Raw genomic sequence first — 16,508 nt, 5'->3', positions numbered from 1 at the left:
TGTTGATTCCCTTGCTGGGACGTATTGTTTCTATTGTTTGGGTGAGGAAGAGTGTAAAGCACGAAGGGTGATGTCGTGCATGATATTGTGAGTGAGTATAATGCACGAAGGGTGATGTCGTACCGATATTATGATTGTTAATGCAGAAGGGTGATGTCGTGTCATGATTTGAGAGTTAATGCACGAAGGGTGATGTCGCACCTATATTGTGAGGAATAATGCACAAAGGGTGATGTCGTGTCATTTTCTGTTGTTTCATATGGTGAGGACGAGAGTAAAAGCACGAAGGGCGATGTCATGCATGCGTTACCATTTCATTGTCCTTGTTGATATAGATATGATGTTCATTATGCTTCTTTTTTATGCCTCTTTATTGGTTTATTGTTAGAATCTGATATTCCCCGCATCATGTCCCCTTCCCACCTTATTTTGTTGATTCATGTTATTATGATTCTGTTTGTATATGATTTAACTACACAGGTATATATGATGGTCGTGTCCTAGCCTCGTCACTACTTCGCCGAGGTTAGGCTCGACACTCACTCAGTACATGGGGTCGGTTGTACTGATACTACACTCTGTACTCTTTTGTGCAGATTTTGATACCGGACCCGATGAGTAGCTGAGGTAGCTGCCTTCAGTCCAGGTAGACCAAGGTAGATTTGCTGGCGTCTACAGAGCCTAAAGTCCCCCTTCCCTATTTAGCTTTTCTACTGTCTGTTTTCATTCCGAGAACATTTGTACTTTTCTTTCCAGACTTGTATTTGTAGTAAAAATCTTAGTCGTTCGTGAATTTGTGACACCAGATTCGTAGGTAGGCATGTAATGAAGTATTTGGATTTATTTTAACTCTTCCGCGCTTTTCATTTGTTTAGCTATAGTTACTGCTTATAATTGCTTGGGTTGATTGTTAATGTGTAGAACCTTAATAGCTGGCTTGCCTAGCTTTCACGAGTAGGCACCATCACGACTCCTGAGGGTGGGAAATCCGGGTTGTGACAGATGGACTACATAACCACCTTCTACTAGAGAGACCTCAAGACCAACGAAATAATGAACAGAACCAAGATCTTTGATTCTGAACTGTTGATCTAAAAAGGCTTTCAAGTTTGCAATTTTTTTACTATTATCACCAGCTAAAAGGATATCATCCATATATACTACCAAAATGACAATGGTGGAGGCAGTGATTTTGGTGAACAAAGAAGAGTCATTCTTGCTAGGGGAGTAACCTCTAGAAAGGAGAGATTATGAGAGCTTTGCAAACCATTGTCTAGAAGCCTGCTTTAGACCATAGAGGGATTTCTTCAATTTGCAAGCTAAAGGAGCATCAGAGGAAGAAGGAGCAATAGTCAAACCCAAAGGGATTTTCATGTACACCTCTTCATGGAGATCTCTATATAGAAAGGCATTGTCGACGTCCAACTGGTGGACTGCCCAACCATGCTTGACTGCTAAGATGAGAAGGTACTTGATAGTTGTGATCTTGACAATTGGACTAAAAGTTTCAAAATAGTCTATGCCCTCTTTCTGAGAATCACCTCTAATCACCAATCTTGCCTTGTATTTCTCAATTGAACCATCAAACCTTTGTTTGATTTTATATACCTATTTGCATGGTATGGCCTTCTTTCCTGGAGGCAAAGGGACAATGTCTCAAGTCTGATTTGCCTCCAAGGCTTGAAATTCTTTAATCATAACATCCTGCCAGGCAGAATGAGGTGCTGCTTGATGGTAAAACCGAGGTTCATGCATGTGAATCTCAGTAGAGGTAACCTTGGAATTCACAGGAAAAACGGGAATGGCTGTGTAGCAGACATAGTCTTGAAGAGGCAGGTGGGTTAGATTCTCCAGTGGATCTCCTAAGGGGTACAGTAGAAGGAACAGTAGGAAGGGTAGCAGAAGGAGAAGGAGAAGAGGAATGAGGATCATGAGGAGAAGAAGCCACTAGTGAGGCAGGTTGAGGAACCTGAACATGTGAAGGTGTAGAAGTTGTAGCAGTAGGTGAAATGTTTGTAAAGGGATCAGGAAAAATGGGAAAAGCAGGAGGAGGAGAAGAAGAATCATAAGGGAATATATGCTCATGAAAAATAACATCCCTGGAGAATGGGATGGAATGAGGAGTAAGATTGAGCAACTTATACCCTTTGTTTCCTAAAGGATAGCCTAGAAAAATACATGGAGATGCTCTAGATTGGAATTTATCCCTACCCACCTTTGGCAAGGTAGCAAAGCAAAGACAACCAAAGGTTCTTAGATGAGAATATGTAGGAGGATGACCATGAAGTTTCTCAAAAGGTGACAAGTTATGTAAAACACTAGAGGGAAACCTGTTGACCAGGTAGGTGGCAGTAAGCACACAATCACCCCAATATTTGATCGGTAGTTTAGATTGAAATAAAAGCTCTCTTGATGTTTCTGAGAGATGTTTGTGTTTCCTCTCAACAACCCCATTTTATTTAGGAGTGTGGAAAATTATGGTTTGGTGAAAAATACCAGAATCAACAAAATAGGAAGATATTTGAGTACTGGAGCCTAGCTCAAATGCATTATCAGACCTAATTGTTTGAACTTTAGAGTTAAAATGATTCTGGACCATGGAAACAAAAGCTTTGCTAATAGAAAAAGCATTACTCTTACAAGAAAGCAAGTATGTCCAGGTCACTCTTGAAAAGTCATCAATAATAGTCAAGAAATACCTAAAGCCATTATATGTCCTTGTATGATAAGGACCCCATAGATCATTGTAAAAGTTGAAAAGAGTGAGTTGACTTGATAGTGCTATTAGGGAATGCGAGCCTTTGTTGCCTAGCTAAGGGACAAACATGACAAATAAAGGATTGTTTTGAAGACAATTTATAAGAAAGAACTGAAATAGATTTCATTCTATTAAATGGCATATGCCCTAGTCTTTGATGCTAGAAAAGATTAGCTTTATTCAGAGAAGAAACATGATTACAAGTAGTTGTACAAGCACTATAATCACATTTGAGAGATGAAGATATAGCTGATATAGTATTTACAGATGAAACAGACCGTTCCACAACAAGATCTGAATGAATAATATACAACCCATTAGCAGCTCTACCAATTTTCAGTGACCTCTTCAGAGAAAGGGCCTGTATATAACAAGAAATATTAGTAAAGAGTGTTGTATAGTGAAATTGATCAACTAACTGTGGCACAGAAACCAAATTGAATTGAAAAGAAGAAACTAAAAGAACATTTGCTAAAATGAGATCATTACACAATTTTAAAGAACCAGTGCAATTAACTTTTACTTTGTAACCATTTGGAAGTGTTACTAAGTAAGGACAAGGTAAAGGTTGAATATTGTGTAGAAGTTCTTTATGTGGGTCATATAATTGGTAGCTCCTGAATCTAGAATCCAAGTATTAACCTATAATTGAGAAACACAACATAAAGAACCAGAATACACAGCAAAACTACAGAACACACCTGCAAATGCTCCCATAACAGAAGAGGCAATGCCGGGATCTTGAGTTACAGCAGATAATTGAGACTGTTGGAATAGACTCATGAGATATTGATACTGCTCTTTACTGAACCCATGGACTGGACTTCCATATAGGGCTTCAGAAGCTGAAAAAGAATCAGTTCTAGGGTCATCAAGTTGAACACAGGCTATAGCCTTCAGCCCTTTGGTAAATTTGAAGTCAGGAGGGAACCCATGCAGCCTATAGCACTTGTCAATAGAGTGACCAGGTTTTCTACAGTATTTGCACACAATGTTTGTCCTTTTATTCTCAAAACTGATTTTTTGAGAGTAAGACTTATTTGTTGAAGTGTTTTGAACAAGACTGGACTTGGCATGAAAGAAAGTTGATTCAGAAAGAAATGGAGATCTTGAAGCTTGAATTTCCCTTTGACTCTTATCATGTAATAACATTGAATAGGCTTTACTCAAAGAAGGCACAGGAATCATCATAAGAATGTTACTTCTAACATTGGAGTATGTTTCATTCAACCCAGTAAGAAAATGAATGAGCTTTTGTCCTTCACTGCACTGTGGTTCTGCTCCACATGTACAAGCTGGACCAAATGAAGTAGTTTTTAGCTCATCCCATAATTTTCTTACCCTAGTGTAATAACTAGCAATGTCACTAGAATCCTGAGAGACTCCACCAATTTCTCTTTGAATTTGGTAGTATCTACTAGCATTAGATTGACGCTATCTCTCCTCTATATACTTCCAAAGATCCCTTGTAGTGTCACAGTGAAGTACACGGTCATTAATATCCCTAGACACTGAGTTACTCAACCATGCAAAGACAATGTCATTGCATCTTAGCCAATGATCATACAAAGAAGAGTCAGGAGGTGCCTGAGTGATTCTCCGATTAACCATCCCAGCCTTGTTCTTAGCAGATAGAGCAATAAGAACATTCTTTCTCCAAGATACATACCCAGTATCAGAGAAAGGGACAGTTACTAGTGTAACTCCCGGATTATCTGATGCATGCACATACAACGGATGGGAAGGATCAAGTGAGGTACTAGGGGGAATTACAGTAGGTGTAGGTGAGGAGGTAGGAGTCGAGTCTGGGGCCATGCGTGCAATTCAAAGTTGAAAATAGAGATTGAAACTATTTAATATATACAACAATGTCTCAATCCCAACGTTCATATCAAGTAAAGTGAAACCTGATCTTGTAGAGGCAAAATTTGCAGAAAACTCCAAACATTGTCTGAACCGTTGAAATCATCGGGGGAAGATCGTGATTGATGAAACCAAAGAAACCAAACCAATGAAGTGATGAAAAGCGTTGCGGACAACTCGGATCAAGGCTCTGATACCATGTTAACCTATGAAATCAACGAGAAATTTGAGAATTGGATCAAGTAGAAAACCCTAACCGCCTAAGTCGGTGAGAGAGAAGAACTAAGATATGACAGGGTAAACAGAAATTGATCCATTAATTAATAATAGAGTCAACTAACTCTATTTATATGTACAAATAAATGTGGCTAAAATTGAAAATAACCGGACAAGGGCCGGTTCCCTGAAGTGTAAAAACTAAAGATGGCCCAATAAGAAAAGGCCCAATACTTAGTAAGCTCAACCAAGATTTGGGCTTGACATTAAGGATCTATCAAAAAATGGTGAATTTTCTCCAGTGCAAGTACAGAAATCCTAAAGCAAGACAGATAGGAGCTCGATCGGTCTTTGCCACCAAGGAATAATAGTTGATTGCTGGCTTTAAGTAGGAGAAAGGAGCGTAGGGGAGAAGGTTCTATAACTGGGATAATTGGGAAATATAAATCATAAATGGAAAATTTCAATCATATTAATCATATAGATTTAGGCATAATAGATATCATAATTCTTCACGAAATCTTGGATGCGGCAAATTGTCAAATTGTGGCAACCACACGAAAGTTGCTGGAAAGTCTCAAATAAATTTCACTATCTTACAAGCTACAACCTAATGACTAGACCTTCACAATTTTTTTATGACCAAACCAGATATATTTGAAGAAACTTGAGCTGAAATTTCAAGTTTAGAGGATGTACAAAATAATGTTAATCGTCAACAATATACCACGTTCATATGTCACTGAGATTCTAGTAATATTTGCCCCTTGACTTTTGCCTCTTTCTCAACTAACCCCTTTCTTTATCATTCAATGTTTCATAGCATCAAGAATATTGCATTGTATACTTTTACACGCTATTATCTTTGAGCTAAGATTTCAGAGATTGCATCTATAATTCAAATTCTAGTACCTACTTTAAGTATATATTGACTAACTAATTAAGTACTCAATATAAGTAATGTAGTTATTCAATATATATTTAATAATAGAACACTCATTTTCATTTACAAAAAATTCGGAGAGATTCGAAGAAGCAGCCATCAATTTTTTTTTCTTTCTATAACTAAAATTGGTCTTCAATTATTTAAAATAAAAGCTAGTGGGTCGGGATATTTTCTTTGGGGGGTTCATTTAGTCCACCTGGATGATTTCTTATGTTTTTAATTTTTTGTTATGTCATTAAACGGTGCCTGTAATATCAACTTCCGGCTAGGATATACATACACCAAATTTAATATTTCTCGATACATTATTGATCGAAGGTAAGAAAAATATAAAAGATAATTTATAATTATGAAGTAAATATAAAAATATTAATTTATAGATTAAAAAAAGAGGCAATAGAATAAAATTAGAATAATTGAACTTGATTCTTGACTTTGATAACTTTAATTATATTAAAACAAAGTTTTACTAAGTCAATTTGCTTGTTGCAAATGCTTGAAATAGTAAAATAGAATATGTAACTAAAAATGTGCAATGCACTATAGGTCTTGTATTTTACCGAATAATAGCATATTTGGACAAAGGGAGAAAAACAAAAGGAACCGGTTTCCTATAAGAAGTGAAAATGAGAAGCACAATTTGGGTCATTTCCTTAAACGTAAATGACCGGGAATAATCTATATTATATTAAAAGGAGAGTAGTATGCACTGTGGTTAAGCCAAGTGACAAGCTAAAATGAAGTCACTTGGCAGTTGTAGGACAACATTAATTATTAGAAATTATAAATGGAAACATAATTAAAGGAAGTAGTTTAATGAATCTATGAATCTTATACATAATCTAAATATATCTTAGGCAAATCTAATCTCTCTCTCTCTCTCTCTCTCTCTCTCTCTCTTTATATATATATATATATATATATATTGATCCACTCATAGATTTTCTTCTAAATTAGCTAGAAATATGGAGGTAAAAAATTAATTCAAAAACTAAAATAGAAAAAAATAAAAAATATAGAACGACGTAAATTGATATAACCTATGATTATTATACTCTGAAGTAAGTTAAAATATAAATAAAACTTACTTAAGATATTAAAGATTTATTGACTTCAAAAACTAAAAAAATTCAAACAGTAAAATAAGATCTTACATAAAGTATAAAGTTATTTATAAGATAAGAAAAAACTTAAATATTATATATATTAAAAGGAATGTAGTGAGGCATGACATTAAGCCAAATGGCATATTCAGAAAATGTCACTTAGAAATAGTACATGGAGAATTAATCTAAATAGAAATATTTCTACTTAGTATTTTTAAGACATAATCTAAATAGATTTTTAGACAAATTTAATAAGGATTAAAACAACTTAGATTTGATCAAATTTAATTTATGGTAGAAATCAATTAAAATTGAGTCACATTCTTATACTAAATAAATTTTGATAGCTTTCCAAATATAATTATTAACTAACCACTTGATCTGCTTTCTTTCATTTCATAATTTTATTATTTTTAGAAATAGTACATGGAGAAATAAAATGATAGTGAAAATATTATCATTAGATATAATGTGTTCAAACAAATAAGAAATTAACTTTTATGATTAATAATAAAATGAGTGTGGTAGAAATAGATATTAAATTAAACAAGCTAATGAAAGCCACATAACAATGTAATAATATTATGTATTGAATAATAGAATAGCAAAAATAAGGAATAAATAGAGAGAAATTAATCAAAACTTTCATCATAAAGAAAAATGATAAAACTTATTTAAATTTGAGATGAGTAAGTTGTTATTTATCTATTATGATAAGAAAGATAATATTGTGGATAATACCACACAAATTATGTCTAACAGATAAAATAAGAACTTTAAAATATTAAAAATAAATTAAAAATAGCGTGAGAATATTTATGCTAAGAATTAGTTTAGAAACTAAAATAAAGTGAATTAAAATACTTAAAAATACTATTGATAAATTTTAAAAACTTAAGAATACAAGCAATATTTTTAAAATCAAATAGATATTTATTTTAAGATTAAAAAATTTCTAAATTTATCTATATTATACTAAGGATAGTAATGGATAATAATACTAAATAAATTTGGCAAATTAATTAAAAGCCATATGAAACTGTGATAATACCATATATTTGATAACATAATAGCAAAAGTAAAAAAATAATTAAAATTTAAATATTAGAAATGAAAGGAAAAGATTATTTTGCTTAATATTAGAAAGTTCTTAAATTTATGATGAGAATGCTCAAACTATGGATATGACCACCAAAAATTAAAGTCTTACTAGATAAGAATTAAAATTTAAGAAATATAAAATAAATATCTAATATAAGTAATTTTATTAACTAAAATTAAGAGTCAAATTTTGTATCTTGAATCTAAAAGAGATTTTTTTATTGCATGTAATACAAAAAATACATATAAAAACACTTAATAGATTTGGAATATAATAATCAAGGAACTTATATATTAATACTTTATACTAATCAAAGTTACAACTTAAAGTCAAATATGATATTATTTTAATTAGAGGTAAAATATTAATTAAAAATTTCTTAGTAGGGAAGAGACTGTATAAAGAAAAAAATAGATATAATGTGAGAATATATTAAATTAATTTAAAATAAAATAAATTAAATAATTGAATAATATTACAAAATATTATTTATAGATTTAAATAGTAAAATAGTTTCGAGTAAGAGGATAAAAGCGTAAAATATATTAAATTTTAAGAATAAAAAAATAATATTTATCGATAATTATTAAAAGGATAATAAGATAAATATTAAGTCAATTAGTAAGCCGAAAAACTCACATGAAAGTATAATAATATTAAATAATAAATAATAAAATAATTATAAGCAAAGAACGACAAAATTGTGTAAAATTTAAAAGAATAAGAATTATTTAAGCTTTAGACAAAAAAATAAACTAATATCGAGAATTTTATTAAAATAATATAATTTAATATGTTTAAACGAGACAAATCACCTAGTTAGTAATTTTGAATATTGATAATGAAAACGAAATTCAAGTACTAAAATTAACCTATTAGATTATATAAATATAGAAAAAGAAAACAGGTTATCCAATATGAGATTTGCGAAATGGTTTCATGTCTTGCTTCTTAATTAATATCTAATGATTATCTATAAACTTTATCTGGAAGGTTTATATTTTAAAGTTATTTATACATAATTCAAATAATCCAGATCACAATCCGACATGATTTGTGTCTGCTATCGCACGGTACTAATACTAGTTTATATTTATAGGAAGGTAAGGATCTAAATGAGTTATTGTCATTACCTAATTTTTAAAAAAATATTAAGCACTATTCCAAACGTTTACTTTCTTTTTTATAGTTCTTATATCATACTAGTATTTATTATATTTCTTAAGAAAAAAATACAATATAAATATACTATTATTAGAAAACGGGGCCCTCAAAAGTTGGGGCATAAACAAAGGCCTTAGTGGCCTCCCCCTCTGGCCGGCCATGTGCTTATTCAAAATTCTTGAACACAGACTTGTTTGACAGAAAAATTGTTTGGACGATTTGGCCCTTTGACATATTGCTGCAAATTTTTCATATTTATCTGACTGTCATTCCCATGTTCTTACTTACTATTCCAAAAAGGTGAAAAGGAAGAAAAAATCATAGAAAGGGACAAACACAAAAAGTGAAAAGAAAAAACGACAAAGAATAATCACAAAGATCCACCAAATTACTATTTGTCATCCACGTACTCCTTTCTTACGAGAGTTAGTTCGTTCATGTTTCACAAGACTATTGTATCTGTCATGTACGTACCTAAAATTCAATTGACTAGTATAAACTTCTAGTCAATAAATTGGGAATTTGATAAACATAAAAATAATTGACTAGTAGTACAAGCACGCTTAAGAGCCGCCACTCCAATAAATTTTCTTCTAAGTTATTCGATATTCAAAATTCATCAATCGACTAATACAAAAATTCTCACTAGGTGGAGTTCAACCAAGAGAATAAAATGCTCTTTACTAAAATATTTTTCATTTCCATGCCTTGAATCACCGAATAAGGATAGATTATTTCGATCATACCTCCAATAACTTTTTTAATCCTTGATTATTTAACCCCCAGGCGCATAGTAGTCATTAACAGCAGAGGAGCCAGCTGCCTTTTATAAAAATGCAGGTGAGAATGGGGAGAAGACAAAGATTCTATGCATGATAAGAAAATTTGCTTTGAACTTTTAAATTGTTGCTACAAAATTTATTTAAACTTTTAACCTAATTAATAAATGTTGTGCTTCCGTTATATTCAAATTTTCAAGTGTAGATCTTCAAGTTTTCTTTTAAAATTTGCTAATATTTAACTAATTAGTCACTAAGAATATAATGATCATGCCATTTTCTTTAGTTACAGTTTTATATTCAGTAAGTTCCATAATATTCATTTTGATTAACTAAATCTTTTATAATTTCATACCCTTCTTAAATTTATGGGAATTATTTTTTAAGCAAGTAGAAGCAATATTAGTACTATATCAATCTCAATTATATGAAATGTTTTTACTAAAATAAGAGTGTAAGCTTTTAAGTTGACACATGTATTATATTAATGGTGATAGAAGAAATACCAATACGGTGGTTTTTTCTTCTAAGTAAAGTCTAAACCCAGGTTATACACTTATACTAGCATGTGTAATGGGGATATAAACCTTAGCTCCATACCTAAAGAAGATCGAACAGGTTCAATCTTTATTGGAACAATTATTTACACCTAGGAGGACTCCTTCTATTTACAACTGATTCTACTAATTTTAATACAGTGGTTGAAATGTTTATTTAATACAGAAAGCATCACATTAAAATTTAAAGTCGAAATTTTAAACTTTTCAAAGCTGTAGGAAATTATAAAATAATATTGTTAATGAAGTTGTACCAAATATATATATTTTGGGAGATCTCAAAATAAAAGAAATGCTATATAGAAGAAAGTACTGTTCTAGATAAGAAGGATTTCCCTAGTAGTTTTGGAGAAGGGGCATAGCCTTCTTAAGCAAAGAGCTAATGCTCCACGCGCGGCCATTAGCTTCCATTTTTTTCTAAAAGTTATTAACCTAAAGTCATATGCATATGAAATCACATCATCGATCCTGATTGAAAAGTAATGCTTACAGACCGTTTGGATTAGCTGATTGTAAATTGCTGATAAGCTTAAAGTGCTGAAAAGTATTTTTAAGTGTTGAAACTGATTTTTTAATTAAGCATTTACGTATTTGGATAGACGTGCTGAAACTAATAATAAATAGTTGATGTGTTTGGCAGAAAAGTGCTGATAAGTTGTTCTTTTTATTAAAATAACTAAAAGACCCTTAATTTTTTTTAAAAAAAAAATTATAAATTAAGAAGTCTCTTCGTAAAGAAAAGGATGAACAACGAAATATGGAACCAAGAGAAAGTTAGAAAAATTATTTTGTGAAAAGTATGTTGTGAATTAAAATATTGTTAAGGATAAATTAGTAAAAGCATTGGTCAAACTAAAAGTGCTTATAAACTGAAAAGTCATAAGTTGGGGGTGATCAACTTATGACATATGGTCGATTTTAGCTTATAAACACTTGACTTATAAGTATTTTGGATGTCTACCAAACGCGTAGATAAGCCAAAATATACATATAAGCTAGTTTAATCAGCATATAAACTTAGCCAAACATCTTCTACATTTTCTTATTTTGTAGGTTGAAACTTGTACCTAAAAGACTTTTCTTCTCCTAATATGACGTACTTATATACCAATGTCAAACCAGATTAATCAATTAGCATATCTATTACATGCAGTGCTACGTCTTGGGGTAAAAGTGACAGTAGATATTGTTGCCAATCAATCAATCACATTATTTACTCTATATAGTTTCAGAATTAATGTCTTGGCTTCTATTTGATCTATCCTTAATTTTGTTGCGCTTTTTATTTTATCAATTGTCTTTATTCTTTATGGTCAAACACATACTAAATAAAGAACAAATTGGAATTTTCTTCTTAACTCTGGATTAAAAGTAAACTAGCGTTTTTACTTTTTACTCCAAAAGAGAAAAAACGAATAAAAGGATATTAGTAGTGATTTTGATCAGAATAAAAGGATATTAGAATATTTTAGACAAAAATATCGGAGAAACATAGCGAAGGGAGGCAGCACGCGTAATACACAGCTACAACTAGGGAAGGAGAAAATCTTGTACAATACTAAGAAAGTCAATTCCACACCAAACGACAATTTTCAGCTTGTGTGTTCGCAATTATTTAAAGCCGAAGGATGACTAATCGTTGCGTGCATTTGTTAGTCTTAACTCCCTATAAATAGAAGCATAAATACAATCAAAATCATCCACAGCCTTTGCCTCCATAGACATTTCTTTCAATTAGGTCATGGCTTTTCGTTTGAGTCATTTGAGCCTTGCCCTGAGCCTTTTGGCTCTTGCACTTGCAGGTGTTGCCATTTATAGGAACACTTATGAAGCCATGAGTAAGGGATTCCAAACACTTTCTCCAGAGTTAGATCTGCTGGAGTCAGCAGCCAGCATTTTAACCCTAAATAATAATAATGCTGAGCAAAATTCAGACAGCAAGTTAACTCAACCATTATCTCCATCGGCATGCATCTTCTCTGCTGTTCGACGAGTTGTTAACAGAGCCATTGATAGAGAAAGACGCATGGGAGCTTCTCTCATTCGTCTCCATTTCCATGACTGCTTTGTTGATGTAAATTCCTTCACTCTTTCTTCTGCTCTCGCATTCTTTACTCTCTCTGCCGTATTTAATTACTTTAAAAGAACAACAAAGAAAAGAAAAAGAATCAATAAAAGGCAGTTTTTTTTTTCGTCAAATGTTTTCCTAAATTTATCAATCTTTAAAGGTTTAATGGGATATAAGGAGTTTTTCACAACTGTCGAAACCAAGAATTTCTCCATGAGTGTTTGAGATTTCCTACGAGGAAGGTTGTCCAACTGATTGTACGTCCGCCCCTACCAAGGCCGTAATTAACCTATAATGCATGCACCTAAATAAGGTCAAAACAATTTATTTACTTATGGTAAAAAAATATTTTGTCCTAGCTAGTATTTAATCAATCAAACAAGTACTTATCAATTTATTATTATATTATGAGAAATGTTTGCTATTACGACTATATTGAAAAATCTCAGTTGGAGTAGCTGTGAACCTGCACGGAACAAGTCAAACCCACCCTAACTTGGAAAAATCTATTCTGCTTCTTTTTAGGTTGCCTTCCAATTCTTGTTTGTTACTGTCGCTTAAGTAACTTTTTCCTATAAAAAAAATACTTGGGTAGCTTGAATAAACTTTAAGAAAATAAAGAAAAACTGCTCAAACTTTAAATATTTGTGTAGCTCTAAATCATCTCATAGCAATAAAATAAAAAGATTTAAATTAAATTATTATCAAAATTAGAAAATTGTGATTCATTTTAGGATAGACTAATAAGGAATATTGACATATAAAGTAGAATGAAGGGACTAGCTTTCTCCTATTTTACCCCTGGACAAAGCTTTGTCATGCTTTTCCAATTTTTATATGCCTGCGTTCTCATTATTCTCATCCGGACTATCTATCTATGCTCATGACCGAGCTTCCATTTCTTCTTTCAGCTTATCTAGCCATAAAACTTCATTTTCATTAACCATAAAGCAAGATTAAGGTTCATTTTACATCAATTCACGTAATCTAGTTCATTTATAATTTTAAAACATATTCTACTCATGAAGTGATGATTATGGTTGACTAATAGCTACATGGTTATTAACAGGGTTGCGATGGAGGAGTTCTTCTAGACGATATTCCCGGATCATTCCAAGGGGAAAAGACCTCACCACCCAACAACAACTCAGCCAGAGGTTTTGAAGTCATAGAACAAGCTAAACAAAGAGTAAAAGATACTTGTCCCAACACGCCTGTATCTTGCGCAGACATCTTAGCTATTGCTGCTCGTGATTCTGTTGTTAAAGTAAGTTCATTAATTTTCTATCTGTAACGTACCAAATTTTACTTTAACGATTATTTACCACCACCCAAATTCCACCCCCATGGTTTTGGGGTATAGAGTTTCTGTTCGCTACACAAGACAGCGAAACCAATTTTATATTACTAGATTAAGAGTTGCCTTCCACCAACAGTAAGGTATGTCAATACTTTGACAATCAGGACTTATTTTGCAATAAAAAAAGCAAATTAATTGTTTAACAAAAAATTGAATTATTAGGCCAGCAATTAAATATACATTATCAGCAAAAACTACCTTAAAGATTTCAATTATATACACACATAATATTAAAGATTTTTGCACGATCAATGAATTTTAATATATAATAGTAGGTTTATTGCAACTTTTGTAATTATGTTACTATTACTCCATCGCTTCATCTTACGTGAACTTGCGGAGTTTAACAAAGAAATACTTTTGGAATTATGTTTTTAAACATGTCATGATACTTTTGGAATTATGTTTTTAAATATGTCATTAAGAATAAAATAAATAAATTAAAGTCAAGTTATTTTTAATATAGAAATATATTATTTTTTAATAATAAATTAATAGTAAGAAAATAGTATCACATAAATAAAATAAGGGAATAACTTAAAAGTCTGTTGTGTATTTGACAGCTAGGAGGACAAGGCTATAACGTTGCACTTGGGAGAAGAGATGCAAGAGCGGCCAACTTCACTGGTGCTTTAACTCAGCTTCCAGCTCCGTTCGACAATCTAACCGTCCAAATAAGAAAATTTAATGACAAAAACTTTAATGCCCGGGAAATGGTGGCGCTAGCCGGTGCCCACACGGTGGGTTTCACCAGGTGCGCCACCGCGTGCAACAGCAACAACGTTAACCCAGCGGCACGTCTTCAATGCAACTGCTCCGTCACCCAAAACGACACCAACTTGCAACAACTGGATAGAACTCCTGCAGTGTTCGACAGAGTTTACTTCCAGGACTTAAACAGGAACCAGGGTATACTTTTCTCGGATCAAGTGTTGACGGGGAATACCACCACTGCTGCTATTGTTACAACCTACAGCAATAATGGTGCTGTTTTTCTTGGAGATTTTGCTGCTGCTATGATCAAGATGGGGAACTTGCCTCCCTCACCGGGCGTTCAATTGGAAATTCGTGATGTTTGCAGCAGGGTCAATCCCAGCTCTGTGGCTTCTATGTGAAAGGAAAACTTGAATTTGGCAAAAAGGAATTCATGAACTCACTATTAGTTGGTTGATGTTTTCTTAAAATAAAAGAATCACTGGTTCCTGAATGTGGTCCAAAATTAATGTACTCCTATATTATTTTTCCAGTGTTGAAAAATTCTGAATCAGTTAAGGAGTTGATCAGAATAGTTTAAATTAGGTAGTATGTCTATTCCTAAGGTCCAAATCACTAAATTCATCGAGGACGCCATTTATCGACACTAAGTTCCTAAGATTACTTGGCCAAAAGTTCTAGTGATTTAAAAGGTCACATCCTTGGCGGATTTTTCTTTTTAAGATTAATATTAATATGGAAGTAAGGAACCATGAATATAAGGAAAGCAGTAAATAAAAGCAATAAAAATATAATGTCTCATCGTAAAGAGAATGCCGGTAACTAGGGGGCGTACATAGGTCGGGTTGGTTCGGTTTTTTTAATTACCAAACCAAACCAATTGTGTCAGCTTATTAATAGCCCGTTTGGCCAAAAGTGCTTTTTTTTTGCCAAAAACATTTTTGGCCAAAAATTGAGGTGTTTGGCCAAGCTTTTGGAAGAAAAAAAAAGTGCTTTTGAGGAGAAGCAGAAAAAAGTAGTTTCTCTCCAAAAACACTTTTATGAGAAATACTTTTTAGAAAAATACACTTAGAAGTGCTTTTCAAAGTAATTAGTCAAACACAAATTGCTTCTCACCAAAAGTACTTTTGAGAAAAACACTTTTATAAAAAAAAGTACTTCTCAAAATAAACTGATTTTTGCAGCTTGGCCAAACGGGCTATAAATCTAAAGACCAAACCAATAAAAGTCGGATTTTTCTTTTATCTTGGTTTTTGTCAGATTTTTCGGGTTTTCGTTTTTTTTTCTTCATAAAGTCTTCATAGCACAAAACATAGAATTTTGCCCCAAATATTTCTTTAATCCTAGTAAAACATAACTATATAAAGTATTTTTCAAGAAAATAACATAAAATATGAGATGAACCATGACATTGCACTAAGATATTCAACAAAAAATAATAAAATCGCATAAAATAAATAATCAATAAGTCATAATAATGAAATAAATATAATCTAAAATTACTAAGTTGCTAAAATAAGTATAACTAATAAGTACTATTGTTATTTACATGAGTAAACACTAAAAAAAAGTTGTGTATTTTCTCTAAACCATGGAAAGCTTAAAAAAATATATATATCTAACACTATTGTCATTCCTAGTACAATTGAATTGAATGTCTTTTGTAAGTATTAATATTGATTGGATTTTGGTTTGGGATTTGGTTGAGTTACTAACACTTTTGGATTACAAAACTTATTGGGGCATTCAAAAATTGTAAGTCCAAGCTTGAAATAATGCGTTAAAAGATAAAATTCTGAAAAAAATTAAGAAATATTTTTAAACTACACTACAATAAATATTTTTATGTATTAAACATATTTATAATTTCCATAT

General features: G+C 32.0%; 2 protein-coding genes across 2 annotated transcripts; one reads left to right on the top strand and one right to left on the bottom strand.

Moving 5' to 3' along the window:
• Positions 1-1,248: 1,248 nt before the first annotated feature.
• On the bottom strand, positions 1,249-4,573 carry LOC142178482 (uncharacterized). Its single transcript, XM_075248086.1, has 6 exons — positions 4,212-4,573; positions 3,460-4,100; positions 2,960-3,229; positions 1,874-2,166; positions 1,672-1,776; positions 1,249-1,560 (listed from the first exon to the last, which is right to left on the bottom strand). Exons 1-6 carry the CDS (start codon positions 4,571-4,573, stop codon positions 1,249-1,251), a joined length of 1,983 nt encoding a protein of 660 aa, XP_075104187.1.
• A 7,626-nt stretch (positions 4,574-12,199) lies between these two features.
• On the top strand, positions 12,200-15,214 carry LOC107816453 (suberization-associated anionic peroxidase-like; the record flags this gene model as incomplete). The annotated part of the gene is given in 3 exon segments (NM_001325975.1): positions 12,200-12,565; positions 13,629-13,826; positions 14,483-15,214. Coding segments are annotated over 3 exon segments (1,083 nt in total). The 3' UTR covers positions 15,035-15,214.
• Between the last annotated feature and the right edge of the window lie 1,294 nt (positions 15,215-16,508).

Source organism: Nicotiana tabacum, chromosome 3, assembly GCF_000715075.1.
Source record: "Nicotiana tabacum cultivar K326 chromosome 3, ASM71507v2, whole genome shotgun sequence".
NCBI classification, from domain to species: domain Eukaryota; kingdom Viridiplantae; phylum Streptophyta; class Magnoliopsida; order Solanales; family Solanaceae; genus Nicotiana; species Nicotiana tabacum.
The sequence above is the reverse complement of the archived record's forward strand: the minus strand, read 5'-3'. Positions and strand labels throughout refer to the sequence as shown.

What these genes read in the sequence shown, in the direction of transcription:
- LOC142178482 (XM_075248086.1), bottom strand. Translation starts at nt 4,573, where the DNA reads ATGGCCCCAGACTCGACTCCTACCTCCTCACCTACACCTACTGTAATT. An exon ending in TGTTATGGGAGCATTTGCAG is followed by an intron (nt 3,230 to 3,459) that starts GTGTGTTCTGTA and finishes ATCTCATTTTAG; the next exon opens with CAAATGTTCTTTTAGTTTCT. An exon ending in TTCCTACTGTTCCTTCTACT is followed by an intron (nt 1,777 to 1,873) that starts GTACCCCTTAGG and finishes GTGAATTCCAAG; the next exon opens with GTTACCTCTACTGAGATTCA.